We start from the raw sequence: 25407 nt of genomic DNA on the forward strand, positions 1-25407 counted from the left end.
CATACAAAAACAACCATTCATTAAAGCAAATCTTAAATATCCAAAATGAACTCCCATCAAATAGGATTAGTTCATGGTGGGGTTCGAATATAGCAATCACAAAGCAAGTTAATCTGTTCCTTATAACCCAAATGATAAATAATGAAAGCAAAGAGCAAAGGAAATGAGGAAAAGCCTTCGATGTGCACTGTCGGAGCTTCCCTTGGCCACCACGAACTGTCCCAGCGAACTAGTTTCTCTCGGATGCCTAGAATTCCACTCCCTCTAGCTTGTCAACGGATGAATGCCACGGTAAATAGGATTGGTGGAGAACTTTCTCTCTGAATTTTTTGCTATTGGCGGCGTGTGTAAAGTCTTTTTTCCATTGTGGCTTCATCCTCTACTTATAGGGGGATAATTAACCTAGGAATTTGTGTTGAAATTTCTAGGATACCCCAAATCATGCTTCATTCACGTGAGGGTTGGGCAGAACTAGCAATGATCCCCCTGGGTAGCTGGCAATGGTCCAACTTGGGTGGTTGGCTGAGTACTCAACAGGATCATGCTGCAGCAGGTAGAGGCCCGACAGGATCAGCGGAGCAAGGCATGTCCAATAGGATCAGCTGCAGCAGCGCTGGTCCCTTCCAGGCAGGTGTCTCCCACGCGTATAGATCACGTGAAGATAGGGACAGTTGGCTCTAAAAATATCTTCTTTCGTTTTGATCGTTCTCGAAATGCCAACTGTTTTGGCATTTGCATTCTTCTTTGCAATCTCCTTATGTCACATCATTTTGTTTTTGCTTTTCCTTGCTCCCAAATCTTGCACATCACCAAACAAACACCTTCCCCATAAAGCAGCACTGATTGCAAAATAAAATGTCGCGGCAAACATAATTCCACCACATGCAACTATATGCTCCTAAATACATCTATATGATTCTAAATGGGCTCTTAGACAGTCAATAACTTAAGTGAAAATGTCACAAATATGACCTTTTTACGGAGTTATCACAAGATCATCAGCCGAGGCAGAATATCGTAGTATGTCAATAACTGTTGCAGAAATAGTTTGGCTGGCAAGTTTATTGAGTGAACTTGGTTTAAAAAATATATGACCAACAAACTTGATGTGTGACAACAAGGTTGCTCTTCAAATAGCAGCAAACCCAATTTTTCATGAGAGGACAAAGCACGTTGAGATTGATTGTCATTTTGTTCGAGAAAAAATTCAAGAATGAATGATTGAAACCAAGCATGTAAAGACAACAGAGCAGCGGGCAAACATTTTAACTAAAGTTTTGGGAGTTCAACAACATAGATATTTGATTTCCAAGTTGGGGTTAATTAACATCTTTAACCACCAACTTGAGGGGGAGTGTTAGCTGTCAGTTATTTAGTTAGTTAGTATGTTATTAATTTGTTAGTGTGTTAGTTAGATTAGTAACAGTTAGTGTGATTGTATATAAATACTTTAGCCTTGTAAACATTATTTTAGATATATGAAATATATGAAGTACTCTTTCTGTAAATATCCCTTTTTTAACACATCATCCAGGTACCAAAGTCTGACGAGCCAGAAATCACAGATTCCTCCAACGATATGACCTTATCGGCAACCGTTACTACCGAGCTTCCATCCGGTTTGTCCTTAACCACACTCCCAGAGTTATTTCCAGCTTCCTTTGGTGCTGGACAATCACGGTGACCAAACTTCCCACAATTAAAGCAAATTAACGGCAATCCTTCATACTCTATAGGTTACCATCTTCCATTCTCAATTTTCGAAATCAGGGCCTTACCGAAGTCAACCTCCACTCAGACTCGAGCGAACCTTCCCTTAGAAGCATAACTGGTGTTTTGATCAACTTTCAAAGCACGACCAATAGAATTTTCCATAGCGAATAACATACACTCGTTGTAATAATGCACAGGTAAACTAGGAAAGCGGGCCCAAACCGAAGTAGAATCGATGGTCGTCGTAGACGGGTGAAAATCAACAAACCATTTGCGAACTGTAAGTAATGGATATAGATGATCCATGGTCCTCCTTCCAGCACGAACCGGAGATCTTCTAAGAGGAGAACTTAGAAAGGAAGTAACCGTCCCCTACATCAATCAATTCATAATCAGCCGTTGGCGCCCATAAATTTCGAAGCCGCTCATCAAGAGCCCGAAAACCAATAGATCTGCCAAGAAGCTTCAGGATCAGACAATTGGACCATCGGACATGAAGACTTGCCCTGAACTTATCAGAAGTAACTAGCGTCGGCCAGGAATCTTTAACGACAACGGCAATCAAACCATCATTCACATTGGTAGGACCAAATTCATCTGAATCCTGGAATCCATTAATAATGCTTTTACCCACGAGCATATTCCGATATGACGGTTTGTCCATCTCCACTTTCACGTCCCTTACAGTGTTGTGGGGAACAAGGGATTCTTCAATCTCCATAGCTTCTTTCATTCCAACGTCCGAGTTGTTCTCAGACGATTTAATCTTCTTCTTGCTCCTAGAAAGCAGATCGTTTTCCTGAGTCGACTTGTTTTTTTGCTCCATCAATTCAAAATAAACAAATCTGACGTATAAACAGGCAGCTTTATGTCAAGATGTATATTGTGTCGTGCCATTTAATTTACCTTTTAATTTGATATATATCTTTAATGTGGACAGCTAGGAAGCTATAATGTCAATTATAAGATGCCCAAACTTTTCTCCCTTCTTATGTTATTATAATTATTGTTGTATTTTTCATTTATATATATATATATATATATTTGTGTTAATTTATTTAATATTTTTTTAATTTCTTACGCATAAACCTAACATTCACCATACTCGTCAGAAGAAGCTACAAAAGTATCACTTTGAAGAAAAAAAAAGGATGGAATTTGAAGGAAGGCGTATTATAAATATCCTTGGTATTTGTATTTGTTGTGCTTCCTTACCTCTAAAAGAGTAAAAACCTGTAATAGCTTTTTGGCCGAACCTACCAAATCAAATTTAGAGCATGGTGAACGGATTTGAAAGGTTTGTAAACCAAATAGTTGTCATCTTTACTTTATTCAGTGCACTAACGAGGACAGATGCCCGATCAATTCCCCCCCCCCCCTTATTTTTTTCTATTGAAACTACTCGAATTTGTTTTTAATACTTTATTATTCGATTATTCTGCTATTTGATCTAGGGATATAAATAAAAACAAGTGAGTTACTCGAGATCGATTCGATTAAAGTTTGATCAACTCTCGAATCAAATAGATTCAATTTGAGTTTGAACTCCACTCAAATTCTTAATGAGTTGAAACTAGTTAATACTCGATTCGAAAAGCTCGCGAACAACTAAAAAAATAATATATTAAATTTTTAGATTTTTAAATTAAATTATTATTAATATTAACATTTATATTACAATATAAGGCTTTCATGTACTTAAAGTTTAGGTTTGACCTAAATCTAAGAATACTTCGAGTTCAAATTTTTTCGAGCTTGTGTCGAGCTTCAATTTTTTATTTTGAGTACTAGTCAAACTTGATAATTTTAAACACATGAATTTTCGAATCGAGATGAACTTAATTTTACACTTTTTGAATCGATACGAGTTCAACACTACTCAAGCTCGACTTGATTCATTTATGGTCTAATTTAATAACGTGCAAATAATAATATCATATAAATTATGTTTAGGTATATACACATAGTAGCAAACAAACAAACAATTACAACTTTTAAAGACATCTTTTAGAAATATTACATATCTAAATTAGTAATTTTATTTCTATTTTTTAAAATGAATTAATTTTGTTTCCAAAATTATTAGTTGTATTAGTTTCGGTCTTTAACCAACATTGATCGTAACAATATTAACGTATTAGTTCAATGTATTGATGTGATTATTTTTAATGATTTGATGATCATTTTGATATTTTAAAAATAAATTAATAATTTTTGAAATATATATATAAATATAGTTTTTTTTAAATATTTTGAAAAAAAAGTAATTATAACTTTTTTATTGTGTTAATAATTTTTTTAATTTTTTTTAAAATTTTAATTTTTTTTTGACAAATCATAAATTTAATCCTTATCCTACCTAAAAAGGAAAGAGGAAATCTAGAAAAAGAAATGAGAGTGCTCATAATAAGTTTATAACCTTTGACCAACTAACTAAATGTGTTTACTCTAAGATTTTAATAATTTTTAAAATCATACAAAACATGGTGAGACTATTTTGTGGCATATATAAAAGTAATTTGCCTAGTTGAGCTGTAGCATACAATTTGTGATTGTGGAATTAGTCGTGAACGTGGGCATAATCATTATTGAGGTAGGTTAATGATGGAAGGCATCGGCAGCAGCGGCGAGGTACATATAGTGGGGGCAACATCAGCTTAGCAAATGTAATTTTTTAATAATCAAACTTAATTAATATTGGTATTCATTCTACCCCAAATTATTATAAAAAAAATTATGTATATATTACTAGTTTGATCCAACATGTGGGAATAAGGAAGGTTTGACATTTTGAATGAACCAAATCCTTTTCATTTACAATTAACTTCGATGTGGGTTTTCTAATTTTAGCTCGTCAAGATTTGGAAATAAAAATTATTGCTATTTTTTTTGGGTAATTCGGGTGAGTAAAAACTCCAACAAGTAGTGACAAACCCGGACCAAGAGCATTGGAGGTTCGATCACATCACGGCCAATAATGAGCGAAGAAAAACAGGAAAATTGCTAGCCAGCCATATACAGAAGGACGTCTGCGCCAAAACAGGGGAAACAGAGAGCAAATATAGACCATGTTTAAGTGGTCTCAGGCTTCTGGTCAGCCTGGAATTGGCTGTACTGCTTTTCACTTTTCTGATCCAACATCACCACATCTTTTTTCGCCAATATCCGCAATGTTCTCTCACTCTCAAACTCATAAATCATTGTTGAATGTACGTACACAAGTAAGATACAAATACCCAAAATGAAGGGGGAAATGCTTGAAAAAACAATAAATCAACCCCAAAATAGATTATTATATGTTTTTTAAATTTTAATGATTTAATTTCTTTTAATATTTGATTCCAGTTTATCCAAATTACACTAGGCACACACCGTCGTACCAAAATTCACTTTGGCCATAAGTTGACTTTCATCAGCACTTGCTAAATCTTTGGAAAATCTTGAAAAACAAAATGGAATGATAAAATATACTTTTTTCTGTTTAACAGAATTAGATACTAATTCTGCAATTCAGGTAACAAAATTTCTAGCTGAAATCCAATGGAACTGTCATAACCATTTTTTTTGTAAAACAATTCAATATTATTTTTAAAAACAATTATGACTTTAATTTGGAAAAATTTGGTGATTTTGGAATTGATTTGAATAAAAATAGAAAAGAGTCGCCATCGACCTTTGGGTTAGGTAGGTCGAATACCTAAAAATATCTTTTAAAAACAATTTTAAGAAAAATCATTTTTTAAGACAAAATTCGGTCCGCGTTACCAAAAATTCATTTAAATGGATTCGGAAGTCGGTTACGTGTGGGGAAAGGTAAGCACCACCACAACGCCCAAATTTGGTACTATGTCGCTTACACATCGTCGTAAATGGTAAAATTTATGAGTCGAATATAAAATTAAAATATGATCCATTTATCGAACATTTATTAATTTGCTTCGAATCAACTATTTAAAGAAAATCCTTTAACTCGATAAAAAATCTTGAAATTAGCAATCCTTCGTCGGGAAAACTATTTCAACTATTTTTCATTGTTAAAGAATATTCTATCTTTGATTATGAAAAACAATATGAACCGAATATAACCATAAAACGATGTTTACATAAAAATAAATTGATTAACTAAAACGTGAATTGAATACAAATGCAAATTTTGAAATTTACATTTACATAAAATAAAATAAATTACTATTTAAATAACACACATTGCATCATTTGCACAAATTAATTAGTAAAATATATTTAACTTGTTACAAGTTCCTATGTCGTTAAAATGTCGTATCGGATCACACCACTTCGATCAAGTGGTACTTTCCACGCTCATTCTACGCATACGTACTCTTGAAAATATAATCGAATATTTCATACATAGATAAAAATATAATGAAAATAAATGTAATCGGAAATACAAAGATTTACATTAAATTAAATTAAACACATTATTTACACAATACAAATAATTAACTAATGAGCAAAATACGCATCCATACATAAATGACTAACATACAAATTAGTAAGTATTACAAACCAAAATAAATATATAAAAAACATTTAAGGGGCTAAAATAATATAAACAGAAACTTAGGAGGCTAAACAAAAAAAAACAGAAAGTTAATGGACCAAAATAGCACTAACCAAAATTTAAAGGACTAAATAAAAAATAAAAATAATTTAGAGCCATATCACAAACATTAAACAGTCAAATACTAGAAGTGAAAATAACCCAAAAGTAAAGCTTAGGACTAAATTGAAATTTCACAGAAACATGGAGGATCAAAAAGTAATTAAATAAAATGTTAGACAGTGACCAAAATAGAACATTTGCAAATATGATGGCTAAATTCAAACATCCACAAAATATCACAACACAAGAACTTAGGACTAAAATGAAACTATTACAAACATAATGTCCAAAATTCAACATAACAAAAATATCGTAATCATACAATCATAGGACTAAAATATAAGTTCTAAAAATGAATGCTCGAAATCGAAATAAAATAAATTTCATTTACTGACTATATAATACGGTTATAAAGAATCAGGGACCAAAAGTGACATTAGACCCTAAAAACCCAAAACACGCGGGTAAGTTTACAAAGCTAGGAGGACTAAAAGTGTAGTTATACCATAACTCGAAAACACGGATGGGGTTGAGGGCAAAACGGTCGCGTTTCAGGTGGGAATTAAAAGCCCAAAACATGGGCTAAATTCTTCTCATCCTTCATTTGCTTCATTTGAAAAGAGAGAAGAGAGATAGAGAGTTTCAGAGTTCTCTGAAACTCTCTCAACCGAAAAAAGGCCACGGCAGCCGAAGGCTCCCACGGCGGGGCCGACGGTGGCGCATGGCAGCGCACGGCCGCCGGAGGAAGCCAAAAGACTCAAAAACTCCTCCGCTCTCACCCTCTACTCGAAAACCGACCCTAATCGGCCTAGAATAAACCCTAACCTCCTAAATCTAGATGGTTACCTTTGAAAGAAGCGAAAAGGCCGCCGGCTTCTGGGCTTTCCGATGATCTCCGAATCCAGGTACGAATATTTCTTTCTCTATTTTTTGGTTCTCAGTTTTTTTCTCTCAAGGTTGTTTGCTTTTTCTTTCGTTTCCCTCTGTTTTTCTTTTTCCTTGGTATTTTCCTTCTTTTTTTTTTTTGTCTCTGAACCCGAATGAATCCCCTGTCCTTGCATGTCTCTTTCTTATGGTCTTTTTTTGCTGAGAATCATCATCTCCATTTGATAGGAATCATGTTCCTAGGCTCGGGTTAGTACCAAAAGCCAAATATTTAGGGATTTAGGACTTCTTTAATGGGTTTTTAGATTTGAGGGTGATTTGGTCCACTGTTGATGATGTTTTATTTTCTGTTTGATTGTTTCTGTTGTAGATGACGATAGTGGAGCAGTTGGGTCGGCGGCTGGACCATCGGAGTGGTGGCTCGGTGATTGGCTCACTGCTGGGAAGCTGAGGAGTTGAAGTCGCGGCGGCTGGGAGACCAAACGGCTGAGCTGATGATATTTTAGGGTTTTAAACCCTAAGCTTTGTGTGATCTGGACCGTTGGATGGGTCCAGATCCAATGGCCAGAAATGAGGCGGCTGGGCATTGAGGGGATTAGGGTTGAAACCCTAATTTGTTTTAGGGTTTGAAACCCTAATCGATTTTAGGGTTTGAAACCCTAATCTGTTTTAGGGTTTGAAACCCTAATCTGATGGGTTGGGTTAGTTCAGGGTACTGGGCCATTAGGTTTAGCTAGTTGGGCTCCGGGAATGGACCTTCTGTAATCTGGGCTTTAGTGGCCTACAAAAATTGTAATATGTAATTAATAAATAATAATAATAATAATAATAATAATAATAATAATAATAATAATAATAATAATAATAATAATAATAATAATAATAATAATAATATACAAAAAAGACCCGGACAAAAACGGGTGTCTACAGCTGCCCCTCTTTGCACATTCTTGTGTTAACAAGAATAGGGCAAAGACGACAATACAACACGTTTTTGTCTGGTTCTCTTTCATTTTCCTATAAATTGGATAATGTTGGTTGTTGGGGACGCCACTGCTCATACGTGATGAAGAGTTCTTGTCGTCTAAGGGTGACATGGTTCCTACGTGATGAGGAAATCTAGTCGAGGGATGACACTGCTCATACATGATGAAGAGTTCTTGGCCATCTTTAGGAAGGGTGATAACTCGGTTCCTACGTGATGGGGACGACTGATTATCTATGGTTGACACGGCTCCTACGTGATGAGGAGATCTGATCTGGGGAATGACACGGCTCATACGTGATGAAGAGTTCTGGCCATCTAAAGGTGATAACACGGTTCCTACGTGATGAGGACGGCTGGTTATCTATGGTTGTCACGGATCCTACGTGATGAGGAGATCTGGTCTGGTGATGACACGGTTCCTACATGATGAGGACGGCTGGCCATCTTTAGGAGTCACGGTTTCAAGAGAAACCAAATTAAAGATTTGTTTCAAAAGAAACAAACCCAGAGATTTGTTTCAAGAAAAATAAACTCTAAGATGATATATATTTTTTTAAAAGCAACTGTCTCAAAAGAGACAAAATTCGTTTTAAGGGAAACGACTCAAAGACGACGTTTAAAGGGAAACTGTCTCAAATGAGACAAAATTCGTTTAAAGGGAATTGATCTCAAAGATTAGTGTTTCGAGAGAAACAAACTCAAAGATGTTTTTTTTGTTTTAAGAAAAACATACTCAAAGACTTTGTTTGTTTTGTTTCAAGAAAAACAGATTCAAATGATGGTAAAATTTGTTTCCAAAGAAACAAACTCAAAGATTTTTCTCAAAGAAACTGTCTCGAGAGAAACAAAATTTTGTTTCCAAAGAAAGAGATTCAATGATGATTTTTTTTTTTTTTAAAAAAACATTGTCATAAGAGACAAAACTTTGCTTTTCAGAAAATTGTATCTTAGTGAGACAAAATTTTGTTTCCAAAGAAACAGACTCAGATTTTTCTTCAAAAGAAACTGTTTTAAGGGATAAAACCTTGTTTCCAGAGAAATAAACTCAGAGATGATCTTGTTTTAAAAGAAAATGTTTCAAGAGACAAAATTCGTTTGAAGGGAAACGATTCAAAGATGTCATTGAAAGGAAACTGTCTCATGCGAGACAAAATTTGTTTTAATAGAAACGATCTCAAAGGTGGGTATTTTCAAAAGAAGTTGTCTCGAGAGACAAAATTTTGTTTCAAAGGAAACAAACTCAATGGTTTTTTTGTTTCAAAAGAAATTATCTTAAGAGAGACAAAATTTTGTTTCCAAAGAAACAAACTCAAAGATTTTTGTTTCAAAAGAAACAATCTCAAAGATTTTTTTCACAAAATTGTCTCAAGAGAGACAAAACTTTGTTTCAAAGTAAATAGACTCAAAGATTTTTTTCAAACGAAACAACTCACAGATTTTTATTCCAAAGGAACAAACTCCAAGATTTTTATTCAAAAGGAACAAACTCGAAGATTTTTTTCAAGAGGAACAAACTCAAAGATTTTTCCTCAAAAGAAATTGTCTTTAAGAGATAAAAAATCGTTTTAAAAGATTCAAATATTGTCGATTTTGTTTATGGAAATAATCTCAAAGGTGTTTTCAAAAGTGTTTATTTTGTTTCAAATGAAATAATTTCAGGATTTTTTAAAAGGGGAAACTGTCTCGTACGAGACAAATCAGCTTTGAAAATCTCAAGTGATATTAATTTTGCTTTAAGTATAACAACCTTGAAATTTGTATTATGAGAGAAAATGATGTCTCAAGCGAGACGAAATTTGCTTTAAGATATAGTCTCGAATGAGACAAAATTTGTTTTTAGAGAAATTGTCTCAAGCGAGACAAAGTTTGTTTTTGAGAAAACGATCTCAAGTGAGATCAACTTTGTTTAATGTGAAGCAAATTCGAAATTTGGATCTCAAAGGGAAAAGGTCTCAAGCGAGACGAAATTTGTTTTGAAAGAAACAACAATCTAAGGTGAGATTAATTTTGTTTTTAGTGAATCAAATTCAAAATTTGTATCTCAAAGGAAAAATGTCTCAAGCGAGACGCAATTTGTTTTAAAATTCTCAAAATTTGTGGAAAAATGTCTCAAGCGAGACGAAATTTGTTTTGAAATAAATACGATCTAAAATGAGATCAACTTTGTTTAATGTGAAACAAATTCTAATTTTGTATCTTAAAGGAAAAATGTCTCAAATGAGACGAAATTTGCTTCAATAAAAAACCTTAAAGGTGATAGATAGTCTTCTTGTTCCTGTATGTTGAGGAAATGTCTTGATTGTTGACTTCAAGAAGTCAAATCATTGCTTCTTCAAGTTAGAGATATCTGGTCATTTCTGAGCTTTGATTTCCTGAGAGATCAAAATGATGTATTAATGACTGACTATCTTGGATGTTATGTTGGATGTCAAGATGAAATTTATTTGATTTTTTTATTGAATTTGTCCTCCAGCGAGGAGAAAAATGTCTTTAATACACATGATGATAAATGTTTGATGCAAATTTATGTATCATGTATGTATGTGTATGTATGTATGTATGTATGTATGTATGTGTATACTTTTCTCGATCTAGAAGGAGAATGATCGCGAGAGCAGTCTTCACTCTATCATTGATTCAACTTGTCCGTATTTCCACCAATGTACTCTTACAAACCTTGGCCTGAGACCATTTGTTTATTCCATCAAATTTTGCCCCAGCAATTTGGCTTTCTCTTGCCCCAGCTTCGATCTTGAGCTTCAGATAGATATATTTTTTTTGAATTCCAAGATATGCCTCCAGAGAGATTATCTTGTTTGAAAATGTTTTTCTTCTTCTTTTATTTTCAAAAGTCTGAAAATATCAATAGTTTTGAAAAATGTTTAATCAAAAGTTTTGAAAATATTGCCGCTTTTAAGGTTTCACAATTGACAAATCATAGGACAAGAGTTCATTGGATATCAAAGAATTAATTACACTTTTAATCCTTCAATAAATTATAGCTATTTGACAAGTGTCAAGATCAATGCTATCTTTGAGAAATGGTTAAGTAAGGAAGGATAAAAAGTCTCAAGTGGTTATTTTTGGTCAAAAGTATAGTGTTCTCATTTATTTGATGTTCACTGGCCTGATGGAGTAGCTTCTGTACTCATTTATTGAAAGTGTTCTCGGACTCCCAACTCTCATGTTCTTATTCAGGTTGTGCGATGCCTCATCAAGGGATTTGAGCAATCGTCTCCTATGTGATAATCTTCATATTCGAGCCGCCCTTTCAGGTTTTCAACTCGAATCCTCCTTTGGTTTCAAGACGTTACTCAGAATTTTACGTCTTTAACCCCCCTTTGTTATTTTTCTCTATCATGCATTAAAGATTTTAGAAAATCTTTATAAGTAAAATATTAATCCTGATAGGCGGGATGAAATATGAGGATAGTCTCTTCCGCTTAGAAATCCATGTATGATTAGAAGGGACTTGTAAGGCACGTAATGTAGGTCATGGTTCAGGGTTATGAAAGAAATGGATAAAAGGCCCAAACAAGTGTTTACGGGTAATTGAAACCAAGGATCAATTCATTCTGATGCCTTCGATTTTGTCTTGCTCAATTTGAATCTGCTCACATGTGTTTTTCTCTTAATGTTCTATGATCTTCAAATGAAGTGATTCTGAAATGATTGTGCTTGATCCATCTCATAGTTTACAGCTTGATGCGTCATTTAAGTCAGGAGACTCTTTGTCTGTGTTCTTTGTCCTCTTTTGTTCTTTGCTTTTTCTTTGATTTTTGCTTTGATTTTTCTCTTTGCTCTTTGTTTTTTTTTCTTTGGTTTGATCTTTGCACTCTGCGTCTGGTTCACCTTTCGGTATCTCATTTGGATCAATTTTCTTCACTCAGATTTCCTTCACATTGCCCCCCAGTGTGGAGGGTGATCCTTGGTTAGGGTTGAATCAAAAGAAAATATCATTCAGGCTCAAAGGGGACACAAGGGATATATTTTCTCCTTTTGTGAAGGGATAAAGAAAGAAAGCCGTTCATCATCTCATACACAGAAGTCCTTGCAGAAGAGGTATCCCCAGGGGATTAATTTTCAAGATTAATTTTTATTTAAATGAAAACAGTAATTAATGCATGATAGAATTATTTTGAGTGAATTCTATTTTTTCTTCGCTTCTTGCTCTCAACATGTCTCAATTGCTCATACTCGTCTTCAGAAAATTGATGCGAAATGCCCCACACTGTATCTTCTTTGTAGGAAGGTTTATGTTCAAGTGAACATCTTGTACTCAATGTCTGTAGGTTTCATTGGTAGAAAATGTTGGTTTTACGTCTAAGAAGACAATGATGACTTTATTGGCTCAAAGAAAGGTATGGGTATGACTTTTGTGTCTCAAAAAAGTAAATACAGTGTTTCAAGGTGGAAAGAATATTTCAAGGTCTCAAAGAGAGGGAATGTTTCAAGGTCGAAAAGAATATTTCAAGGTCTCAAAGAAATAGAATGTCGAAAATTGGTTATTTGGTAATGACCAGGAATTATTTCGGGTAAAAATTGAGAGATTTTATTTTAGGGTTTTAGACAGGATAAAATAGGTCTAATCTTGCCATATGTCAAAAATTTATAATTCTTGAAGAATTAAAAGAATATGTAATTCATTCGATATTCAAAGAACTAAAGATTAAAATTTGTTCAATTATTTAACCTTAGAAGATAGCATCATTTCAGTCATCAAAGATTAAAAATGTTTAAGCAAACATTGAAGAAAGAACAAAAACGAGTTCAAACAAAACAATCTCTATGGATGCAAGTGGTTGATGCAATGACTTCTCTGGCTTAGTATTAGGATACCCCTGAATAAATCATATTATGGATTTTGTGCTTTAGTGTCTTGCCGTTGTCAGTGGTATGCCCTGAGCTCCCAACATGATAGCTGCATATGGCGTTAATATCATGGCCTTCAGGATATGGGGTCTCTCTTGGTTTGGATTGAACTGGAGTCACAAGGTTCCTCTCAACTAGCATTGGGAGCAATTCCTCATATGTCATTGGGATTGGATCGATGCGACAGAATGCCTTATGAGGTTTGGTCCCCAGATTAGCTAGATAAGATCCTTCAATGTTAATATCATCTCTTTCCTCATTGTCGGAATGACTAGTGCCTCCTATCTGGCCATTCTTGACTGCTCTCTCGATCATTTCTCCACACATGACAATGTCAGAGAAACTCTTAGTGGCAACCCCTATCATGTAGTCGATATATGGAGACTTCAATGTATCGATGAATAGAGTGATGAACTCTCTTTCAGTCATTGGTGGATGCACTTTAGATGCGACATCCCTCCCTCGTTGAGCATATTGTCGGAAACTCTCATAATTCTTCATCTTCATATTCTGAAACATTGCTCGATCGGGGGCCATATCAATCATGTGCTTGTATCGGCCCAGAAAAGCACTAGCCAAATCCCTCCAGGAGCGGACTTGGGTATGACTCAGTTGATTATACCCCCTAGAAGCGGGTCGAACCAAACTATCTTGGAAGCAGTGGATCAACATCGGATCATTGTTAGTGTATACAGTCATCCTTTGGATAAACATCGTGAGATGTGAATTAAGGCAACTGGTTCCACTATACTTTTCAAACTCAGGCATCTTGAATTTGGGCGGAAGCACCAGGTCAGGAACTAGTACTAGTTCTGTTGCATCCATCCCGTTGTGAGAGTTTTGTCCCCTCGTTCCATGGAATGTCTCTCTGCACCGCTGTTTCAAATTATCTGGGATCTCGTTCTTGGCTCTTCTCGTCGCTAGGTGACTAGAAATCCTGTTGGGCGATATAATTGGTTGTGAACTAGCCTGTGCCTTCACACATTCAACTGTTTCACGGGTCAAGGAAATCTTCTCTTTGCCTTTTCCTTGGTTAAGCTCAGCCATCTTTGCTACCATTTGGTCAACTAGGTCTTTTTGGTTTTGCAAGATACGATCCACGGTGGTCTTTTGCATCTGCTCCATTTTAACCTCCCACTCTGCTTGCAACTTTTGCAAACTCTCGTTCAGCTCTTTCTTCAATTCCTCAAATTTTGCATCCATTTTCAATATTGTGTGAATGCAGTTGCACAGTTAGAAGCGCTTCCTCAAAGTTTCCCACAAGGTATGATTAATGAACGTAACAATGCTTAAATGAATGTTGAATAAAATGCAATGATACAAATGCGGATGCAAAAATATTGACCCCAACGATAAATACCGTAGAACAATTCCCACCAGAGATAAAAAATTTCACATTACAAGACAGTCCACTTTACAGACATGTCTTCGCTTAGATGGTGAGCCTGGAATGGATCACTGCTTCATATCGGATCTTCGTCCTCAATAATGATGCCCCTCAAGCGCTCTGTAATCTGACTCCGTTAATGCCTCGGTGGTAGTGAGGTCGGCGTGTCGCTCTTTGATAACTAACGATGAAATGATTGTAGATAAGACTCCACTGCTAGATTACTCCTTGAATCAGTGGATCATCATCTCAGTACCGAATGATGCACAATCTTCGAGCTCACTGCTTCGTCTCGGATCTTTGTACTTGGAACCGATGCCCCTCAATGCTCTGTAAACTAACTCCATCAATACCTCTTCTATGCTGAAGTTTGTGCTTCACTCCCTGATGGTTAACGATGGAATAATTATGGATGAGAATCTACTGCTGGATTACTCCGTAGATCAGTGGATTATCATATCAGTCTCGAATGATGCACGATCTTCGAGAAAATCTCATTCTTGTACTCTGGACTTCTTTTTAGCCCTCGATGCATGTCTGTATATGCGATCGCTTGATTGAAAACTTTTATCTCTTCTTGTGAAAATTTTCTCTCGAATATCCCCTTACGGATCAACACTTTTGCATTATGATGATGCAATGCAATGCAATGCAAATGACAAAATGACACAAACAAAAGAGAAGAAATAAGTTAGTATACACAAACAAAAGAGAAAAATAAGTTAGTACATGTAAAATAATTGATACAAATAAAAATGTAATTCAGAGATGGATATAACACCTACCCCGTCATGATATCTACCCAAACATGCTTTCAATTAAATAACAATCCTACCCGGACATGCTAGCTACCCAAAATGATCTATTTTCAAGAAATTGGTCCTAACCGCATGGTATCTAGTTCGCATGCTTTATTCGGAAAAAAAAATATATTCTACAAATTTAAATGGTTAAGGTTTAGAATCGTTCCTCCTTCGTGTACACCTATTTTGGGTACCTACTGACGGACAAAGGTTCGGTATGACTATACCTAGGGTGATCGTTCTATGATTCACTATATGCTTGGTTTCGGCTCTAACGGAAAAAAGGGACTCGAATTGTCCTTGATGTCGGTGCCCCCTTGGGCTGCCAGACCCTCGATCCTCACCCATTACAGGTTTCAAACGGAACGGGTTCAAATCGAGGGGATTCACTGTCTTATACCCGTACGAGGAATAAATCCCTACGAAGGTATAAGGTATGTATCCCATGGGTTATTTGCTAAAACTCATACGAAGAATAAATTCTTACGAGAGTAAAGCATTCACCCCAACTAATTTGGATCGAAGCTCGTGTCTAGAGCTTATGTTATGCCAATGCGAGTGATGTGTGTGAGGAGGAACATACCTACCTTTGACTCGAAATGAAAAGAAAAAAAAACTCGACAAAAACTTGGGCAGAGCTGAAAGCAAAAAGATAAAATGTTAGTATGATAATTAAAAATGAAGCAATTAAAAACTTCAATAAACGGATCATAAATTAACTAAAAACTAGAAATCATAATTTCCACCAAGATGACAATATGTAAACGACATACAGCCTGACTCTCAAAAAAAGTCCCCAGCGGAGTCGCCAAGCTGTCATAACCATTTTTTTTGTAAAACAATTCAATATTATTTTTAAAAACAATTATGACTTTAATTTGGAAAAATTTGGTGATTTTGGAATTGATTTGAATAAAAATAGAAAAGAGTCGCCATCGACCTTTGGGTTAGGTAGGTCGAATACCTAAAAATATCTTTTAAAAACAATTTTAAGAAAAATCATTTTTTAAGACAAAATTCGGTCCGCGTTACCAAAAATTCATTTAAATGGATTCGGAAGTCGGTTACGTGTGGGGAAAGGTAAGCACCACCACAACGCCCAAATTTGGTACTATGTCGCTTACACATCGTCGTAAATGGTAAAATTTATGAGTCGAATATAAAATTAAAATATGATCCATTTATCGAACATTTATTAATTTGCTTCGAATCAACTATTTAAAGAAAATCCTTTAACTCGATAAAAAATCTTGAAATTAGCAATCCTTCGTCGGGAAAACTATTTCAACTATTTTTCATTGTTAAAGAATATTCTATCTTTGATTATGAAAAACAATATGAACCGAATATAACCATAAAACGATGTTTACATAAAAATAAATTGATTAACTAAAACGTGAATTGAATACAAATGCAAATTTTGAAATTTACATTTACATAAAATAAAATAAATTACTATTTAAAATAACACACATTGCATCATTTGCACAAATTAATTAGTAAAATATATTTAACTTGTTACAAGTTCCTATGTCGTTAAAATGCCGTATCGGATCACACCACTTCGATCAAGTGGTACTTTCCACGCTCATTCTACGCATACGTACTCTTGAAAATATAATCGAATATTTCATACATAGATAAAAATATAATGAAAATAAATGTAATCGGAAATACAAAGATTTACATTAAATTAAATTAAACACATTATTTACACAATACAAATAATTAACTAATGAGCAAAATACGCATCCATACATAAATGACTAACATACAAATTAGTAAGTATTACAAACCAAAATAAATATATAAAAAAACATTTAAGGGGCTAAAATAATATAAACAGAAACTTAGGAGGCTAAACAAAAAAAATAGAAAGTTAATGGACCAAAATAGCACTAACCGAAATTTAAAGGACTAAATAAAAAATAAAAATAATTTAGAGCCATATCACAAACATTAAACAGTCAAATACTAGAAGTGAAAATAACCCAAAAGTAAAGCTTAGGACTAAATTGAAATTTCACAGAAACATGGAGGATCAAAAAGTAATTAAATAAAATGTCAGACAGTGACCAAAATAGAACATTTGCAAATATGATGGCTAAATTCAAACATCCACAAAATATCACAACACAAGAACTTAGGACTAAAATGAAACTATTACAAACATAATGTCCAAAATTCAACATAACAAAAATATCGTAATCATACAATCATAGGACTAAAATATAAGTTCTAAAAATGAATGCTCGAAATCGAAATAAAATAAATTTCATTTACTGACTATATAATACGGTTACAAAGAATCAGGGACCAAAAGTGACATTAGACCCTAAAAACCCAAAACACGCGGGTAAGTTTACAAAGCTAGGAGGACTAAAAGTGTAGTTATACCATAACTCGAAAACACGGATGGGGTTGAGGGCAAAACGGTCGCGTTTCAGGTGGGAATTAAAAGCCCAAAACATGGGCTAAATTCTTCTCATCCTTCATTTGCTTCATTTGAAAAGAGAGAAGAGAGATAGAGAGTTTCAGAGTTCTCTGAAACTCTCTCAACCGAAAAAAGGCCACGGCAGCCGAAGGCTCCCACGGCGGGGGCCGACGGTGGCGCATGGCAGCGCACGGCCGCCGGAGGAAGCCAAAAGACTCAAAAACTCCTCCGCTCTCACCCTCTACTCGAAAACCGACCCTAATCGGCCTAGAATAAACCCTAACCTCCTAAATCTAGATGGTTACCTTTGAAAGAAGCGAAAAGGCCGCCGGCTTCTGGGCTTTCCGATGATCTCCGAATCCAGGTACGAATATTTCTTTCTCTATTTTGTGGTTCTCAGTTTTTTTCTCTCAAGGTTGTTTGCTTTTTCTTTCGTTTCCCTCTGTTTTTCTTTTTCCTTGGTATTTTCCTTCTTCTTTTTTTGTCTCTGAACCCGAATGAATCCCCTGTCCTTGCATGTCTCTTTCTTATGGTCTTTTTTTGCTGAGAATCATCATCTCCATTTGATAGGAATCATGTTCCTAGGCTCGGGTTAGTACCAAAAGCCAAATATTTAGGGATTTAGGACTTCTTTAATGGGTTTTAGATTTGAGGGTGATTTGGTCCACTGTTGATGATGTTTTATTTTCTGTTTGATTGGTTCTGCTGTAGATGACGATAGTGGAGCAGTTGGGTCGGCGGCTGGACCATCGGAGTGGTGGCTCGGTGATTGGCTCACTGTTGGGAAGCTGAGGAGTTGAAGTCGCGGCGGCTGGGAGACCAAACGGCTGAGCTGATGATATTTTAGGGTTTCAAACCCTAAGCTTTGTGTGATCTGGACCGTTGGATGGGTCCAGATCCAATGGCCAGAAATGAGGCGGCTGGGCATTGAGGGGATTAGGGTTGAAACCCTAATTTGTTTTAGGGTTTGAAACCCTAATCGATTTTAGGGTTTAAAACCCTAATCTGTTTTAGGGTTTGAAACCCTAATCTGATGGGTTGGGTTGGTTCAGGGTACTGGGCCATTAGGTTTAGCTAGTTGGGCTCCGGGAATGGACCTTCTGTAATCTGGGCTTTAGTGGCCTACAAAAATTGTAATATGTAATTAATAAACATAATAATAATAATAATAATAATAATAATAATAATAATAATATACAAAAAAGACCCGGACAAAAACGGGTGTCTACAGGAACTACAAACCTAAGTTTCTAATTAAATTTCTTTTAATTAGAGGAACTATATAAATATATCTGTACTGTAAACTTATCAGTGTGAGATAATAGAAAAACGTTATTCATTTTAACATCTCTTCTCCATTGGTTTCACACGCACAGGTTTTTCTTTTGTGGTAAAATGTTTAATCAATAAAAAGTTCACTTTTTTAAATAAGATATCAAAATTAAGATATGTTGGAAGAATTTGTAATGAAGTATGCTTAATCAGATAAATATGTTTCAATATTTCAATCCAAAGCCTATATATTTTATTATTAAGATTTGTAACAAAAATTAATTATTTTATAAATCTACCAAACTATATTTGCGATTTGGATACTTTCTTGTACGTTTTTGTGGATAGATCTTTGATTTAGAATGGTCTTCTCTACTTGTAATTTCTTACTAAAACAAAGCCCCCTTTCATGGAAAAATGAGCTATTAGTTGAAATGGAAGTGATCTTTATCTCATAAATACTTTTATTAAAATTTAAAACTTTATTTATGATAATAATAAAGCACGTATTTCTACTTTGATAAAGTTGTACCATGAAAAATACTTGTTATAAACACGTCTCGTAATGAATATATATATATATATAGTGATACTTTTCTTAATGAAACCTATTCCGGTCATAATTTTTTTCAGTAAAAATGTTTTTAATAAAAGTCGTTTCGAGACAGAATAAGAATTGTTCCGAAAGTGAGATTAAAATACTTGCACTTATTTCAAAAGAGAGATTAATTGTAGGATTGATACTTGTTCTGAAGGAGGTATTCACCGAAATGACATTGATAATTATTTCGGAAAAAGACATTTACCTTCGTTACGAAAATAAATGTTATTGGAAATTGGAAAAGCTACTAGAGCATACCAAATTCTATTCATTAATAAAATTTTAAGCAATTTATAGATGTTAGGCAGACATATCTATATATATTGAGTGTTGGCTCGTGAGTGAACATCACATGCATGAATGGGGTACTAGATATAATGCACACCCAATTGCGAAAAGGATAACGAGTCAACAAGTATTTTCAAATAAATGATTGAGACTAATATAATACATTAATGCCACGACTCTTAGTCAAAGAGAAATAATTTTTATTTCATGGTTGTGTATTCAATTAAATGAATTATTTAGATTTCAAAATGAGTTTAGCAAAGTTAATTGATTAGTTAATAATTTATGTAATAAGTGGTTAAAAGCTTTTAGTTGATATCTCTTTATTCCTTTGAGTTGTGGGTTTAATATCTATTAGGAGTAAAAAATTCTCTTTTCCTTTCTCTAGATAAGAATTATTAAAAATAATAATTTGATTAAACACTCATTTTTTCTAAATAAAATTGAATATATAACTTTGGCATGTGAAATGCCTAAAGGAGGAAGGGTAGTTTTTAACACCAAAAAAAAAAGTATAATATCAAAAATTAGACTCTAAATATTTATTTGAACAATCGTTTTAGGTTTTTTTAATTGTTTTAGTCCTAATATTTTAATTTTGGTTAAAATAATTCTTGTTGGATGAAAATCATTAATTTGACTAACGATCACGTAGGTTGCTAATATGAAATTTTCAAATTTATATACTTGTTGACATGACACATATCATATCATCATTTTGAATGATGTGGTACATATTATATCATTCCTTAAGTGACATGATACGTCACATCATCATCTTAGATTATGAGGTATATGTCATGTCATCACATTGGGTAAAATAATATATATCACAACAGTAATTAAACATATATAAAAATATCACGTCATCAATATATATTGGTAGTTATTCAATTAATAATTTCTTTTCGACGTGAGTTATTTTGACAAAAAATTAAAATGTTTAAGGGTAAAATGTTAAAAAGAACGACTAAAATGATCATTCAAACAAATATGAAGGTTAATTTTGGGTTTTATGTCAAAAAGAAATAAGGCGTAGTAAGTTGAACCTAAGAAATTGATCACCGAGGCTAGTCCCAGCCTAAACGTTGTTTCTGAATTTAGTGGAAACCCTAGCAGTTAAACGCGAAAGAATCTGAAGAAAGATGAGAAAATGGAAGAGAGAGCTAGTAAGGCCTAATAGAGATGGAAAAGTAAAAGGGAGAAGGGATATCATTTCGAGAATTTCGCCACATCGATCAAGCCAGATACACCCAACACGCACATAGTAACATGTCATGAGTCCCTCAAGACATACCCTAATTTCTAGGCCCTACTCGTTTTCTCCACGTGGCGCCGCCTAACTCCCATACCCCCTCCATTGCAATGCTTCTGCTTCGATCAAAAAAACATTCCACCACCAGGCCCCTCCCTCTCACATTTATTATTGTTCTTCTCACCAAACTCAAGCTTGGGGGTGAACAAATGAAGGTAAACTACAACATTCCCATATATTTGTTTCTTTGATTTCCCTATCTAATGAATCAATTTGGGTTTTCTTGTTTAATTTTAATTTTAATAGATCTTCAACTGGGTGCAAAAGAGGTTCCATCAGAACGTCGTCAGAGGTTTGATAATATTTTCTAACTTATTTCCATTATCATGCATTCTTTCTATAGAGTTGATGGTTTTTGTGCAGATGGGCTTGCTCGAAATGTTAAGAAGACTGATTCGCTTGCAATCGATTCCAACACGAAAGCTTTACTCGAACAGGTAGCACTTTCCGACATGCTGGATGGTTGGCGAGATGGCATTTTAACAATCGGCACTTTCGGTTTCGATCCTTTGAAACAAAACGACTACTTAGCTCCGGGAAGCTACAAAGACGACGACGACGATGAAGAGGAAGCAGAGGAAGAACTATACACCGATAATAACGATGAAGAAGATGTTGAGAATGACAGTGATGAAGAAGAGAACCCACTGGTGTTGAGTGCTTTCGAGCACAGTTTGGAGGACGTTGATCACGCGACTTATGGAGAAACTGACGTGATGATGATGGTTGATGGGGTCAGTGGGTCTACTGATCCCGATATTAAGTTTGACTTGGAGGTCGCTGAGGGCCATTCCGGAAAGCTGAGGAGAAGAACTACATTGGCCGACCTCTTCTCCGAGGACTCTGACATAAAAAAGAAGCCCTGCCCACTGGAATTGGATTCAGATTCAAGCAAAAAGCCATCTGCTCGTACCAAAAATGGACTTTCCTTTGCCAAGAAACTCATTCCTCAAGTTGGTGAAGATTCTCGCCCCATCAAAATGCTACACCATGTGAGTATTTATAAAACCTCTGCCTCCCTCCTTTCACTTGCACAATAATCACTCTCCATTTCTCTTTCCCCCCCTCCCTTTTTTAACCAAGTTTAAATTAAGATGTAAAATTAAAGCTTTCGGTAGAAAAAATATGAATGTTTTGATTTGGAATGAAAATAAAATCTATAAATAATTTAGGTTATTGCAACATGTCCTTATAAAAAAAACATAGAAGTATGTAAACTTCTTTGTAGAGTTTTTTTATTCTAATGCTAGTGTACCAAATTATAATGTTATGATAATTAGGTCTACTTATGCCTCTCTTGTTTTAATTTTAAGATATAGTCCATTTAATTTTAATTATAGGACTTTAGTTTCTCTCTTGTTTTATTTAAAAATAAAAGTAATGTTACACTTGAACAGGAAAAAAAACAAAAGGATTAAATTTCAAAAGATCAATAAGTAGGGGCATTGGAGCGTAATTAAACCTTATAATGATCGAAATACACGAGAGACTTTACATAATAATTTTGAGCTTTAGAGTGTGAAGTGATATGTTAATAAAAGATGACAAATCAGAACCTAAAATTCAATAATTATATGAGGGGAAAAGGGAAAAAGGTAGTTATGAAACTGACCATCTGATTGATTAAAAAGTTGAAGTTTTCATAATTTTTATAAAAAAAAAATAAGGCGGAAATTTGAGCGAAATTGAGTGGATTGAACAAATTGGTTTGGGTTATTAGATGATGAGGAGGATGTTGAAAAGGAAGATCCATCCGGAGCTGGAAGGCAAGGGACTGTGCAAGGCCACCGTAATTGATGCTGTTGCTAAAAAGACACGTCAATCCACTGAATCTGTGTCTCTGCTTCAGTCCCCAGGTATACTTTTTCCAACCCTACAAAACAACAGTAATGTGGATGTCCTAACAGCGACTGGTTCTTTAGTCTTTACATTCCTTTCTTGTTGTACTATATATATGTGAGCTGGTTCTTGTTGTACGTGCTCCATTCGTTGCATGGTTAGGTAAAGTTGGGTGTCCAATAAGAGAGAAACCGAATCTTTTCCTCACTGTCATTTCCCAATGGATAGGGATAAAACTCATAACCCTTTTTTTCAAAAATAACACTACAAATGTATAAAACCAACGAGGAAACCGTCGAATTAATCCCGACACTGTTTGTCTTCCCAATCTGGTCTATTTTCTGGCCCCATGACAATATCCTCACCGGACTGTTATGTCTGGCGTTAAAATTGGTGGGGTCGATTTCCAATTATCCTTCATTGTTAGTATCAAAATATTTGACCAAGTAATGAGCATTGTCTTCTCTTTTTCTTTTCTTCTGATATTTGATTATATTATTGTTGCAGATGCTGCTATAGCTTGAGCTTGGAGTGATGATGATGGATGACCTAGTCTGATTAATGCTAATGTGTTGTTTCTCTTTGTGTCTTTAATTTATGGACAATGTTGATTAATGAAGCTATTCATGTATGTGAAGTATGGAACCATGTGATTTTCTTTTGTACCTTGGCTCTAGTGTATTGTTTGTCCCTGCATTTCCACTGGTCTTCTTGCCCTTGCTCATGTTTTCATGCACCTTTATTTGTATTTCTAATATATAAATTAATTAATTAATCAGATGATATAATTAGATGGAAACTTTGAATTCGTGTCATGTCAATTCCCTTTTGTAATTATTGTTTACTGTTTTGGCTTCAGTATATGTTCGTTGTCTGTTTAAATTGTCTTGGATTATTCATGCTTTGAACATCTTTATATAGCCCAGTAAAAATCGAGTGATCAAAAAGTAATTTACCCTATAAAAAATTGATCAAGTGATCAACAAATTTTATAGAGCCCAGTCTACTGGTTTGGAAAATCCGGCTTCAGATTAAGGGTGCGAATGGAGCAGCCCGTACGAAACTGCTCACTAGGTTTAATTGGGAACGAGAACTGTTTTAGGTAAAATATATATTAAAAATTTAGATTTTGTTATTAGTTCTTGTACCATATATGAGTATTTAGGTATTATACGTTAATTTGATATTTTAATTCTTATATTTTTTTTGAATTTTAAATTTTATTTCAAATAATATATAGACAATATAAAAAAAATTGCGAGAATTAAAATGATCAAATTAAAAAAACTTAAATTGAATCTATAACTTTTGCATTCTAGAGGAATTGGTAATAAAATTTAATTAACAAATGTAATATTTGTAGTTTAGGTGAAGATTGAAATTTTAAAATTTGAAAAACTATAAGAATTAAAAAGTAAATATAGAAATTTAATTCATAATCTATACATAAAACAGTGATCAATAGTGGAATTTGACCAAGTTATCGTGGAAGGGGTAATAGTGTGTAACATCCCAAACTATGGGTTATTGACTAAATGATAAAGTTTCAGAATTTGGTGATTAAAGTAGAAGAATGGATTAGTTCAATGATTTATCTGGAAATAAATCCTAAAAGTTGTTAGTAATTATCAAATGAAGTAGAGGACAAAATGGTTATTTAACTAATAAATGAATTAAAAATAAATATGATAAGGATATATATGTTAGAGGGGATAAGGATGAAAAGATATTCTCTTCATCTTCTTCTTCTTCTTCTTCTTCTTCATGTACGAGAGAAAGAAAGAGCCAAGCTTGCAAAGGTAAGATTCCTTGTTAGATGATTATTTGTTAATTTTAAGAGTGGGTTTTGATCATTAGGTAATACTTAAGCTTATGGAAAGCTTAAGTTGTCCTAAAATCAAAAGATAAAGAAGTTATGAAAGATTAAAGAAAATGAGTTTCTTAAGGAAATTCTGGAAAAGAGTTAGTAAGTGAATTTTGAGAAGGAATTTGACTTGTTATCTATCTAAGTAAGAGATATGAAGTAATAGAATTGGATTTGAAACATGTTGCAAAATTGATGTAATTATTGAATTACATATGGAAGATAGGATTTTGAGGTTTAAGATGAAATAAATGAATATAGATTGGTTTAAGTACGTATACTAGAGTTAAACATGAAAAAGGGGATGAAACATGAAGGATTTAATCCAAAATGAATGATTTTCGGGTTCAAAAAGAGGATTCTGGGCAGAGTGCATCGATGCATATTCATTGTGCATCGATGCATCAAGGTTAAAACCCAGAAATTGTTTGAATGTGCACCGATGCATTGGTAGTGCATCGATGCACTCTTTTAAAATAAAGACATCGAATGCAATTCATGCATCGATGCATAAGTAGTGCA

The 25407-nt window shown here is 34.3% G+C and overlaps 1 protein-coding gene across 1 annotated transcript; it reads left to right on the forward strand.

Annotated features, from left to right (window-relative positions):
• The first annotated feature begins 21253 nt into the window (after positions 1 to 21253).
• LOC120136351 (protein TILLER ANGLE CONTROL 1-like) lies at positions 21254 to 23662 on the forward strand. Its single transcript, XM_039152402.1, has 5 exons — positions 21254 to 21337; positions 21429 to 21474; positions 21546 to 22174; positions 22903 to 23038; positions 23529 to 23662. Exons 1-5 carry the CDS (start codon positions 21332 to 21334, stop codon positions 23543 to 23545), a joined length of 834 nt encoding a protein of 277 aa, XP_039008333.1. The 5' UTR covers positions 21254 to 21331; the 3' UTR covers positions 23546 to 23662.
• Positions 23663 to 25407: the final 1745 nt, after the last annotated feature.

The sequence above is a fragment of the Hibiscus syriacus genome, unplaced genomic scaffold (assembly GCF_006381635.1).
Source record: "Hibiscus syriacus cultivar Baekdansim isolate YM2019G1 unplaced genomic scaffold, ASM638163v2 tig00110627_pilon, whole genome shotgun sequence".
In the NCBI taxonomy this organism is placed as follows: Eukaryota; Viridiplantae; Streptophyta; class Magnoliopsida; order Malvales; family Malvaceae; genus Hibiscus; species Hibiscus syriacus.

What these genes read in the sequence shown, in the direction of transcription:
- LOC120136351 (XM_039152402.1), top strand. An exon ending in CCATCAGAACGTCGTCAGAG is followed by an intron (nt 21,475 to 21,545) that starts GTTTGATAATAT and finishes GTTTTTGTGCAG; the next exon opens with ATGGGCTTGCTCGAAATGTT. An exon ending in CCATCAAAATGCTACACCAT is followed by an intron (nt 22,175 to 22,902) that starts GTGAGTATTTAT and finishes TTGGGTTATTAG; the next exon opens with ATGATGAGGAGGATGTTGAA.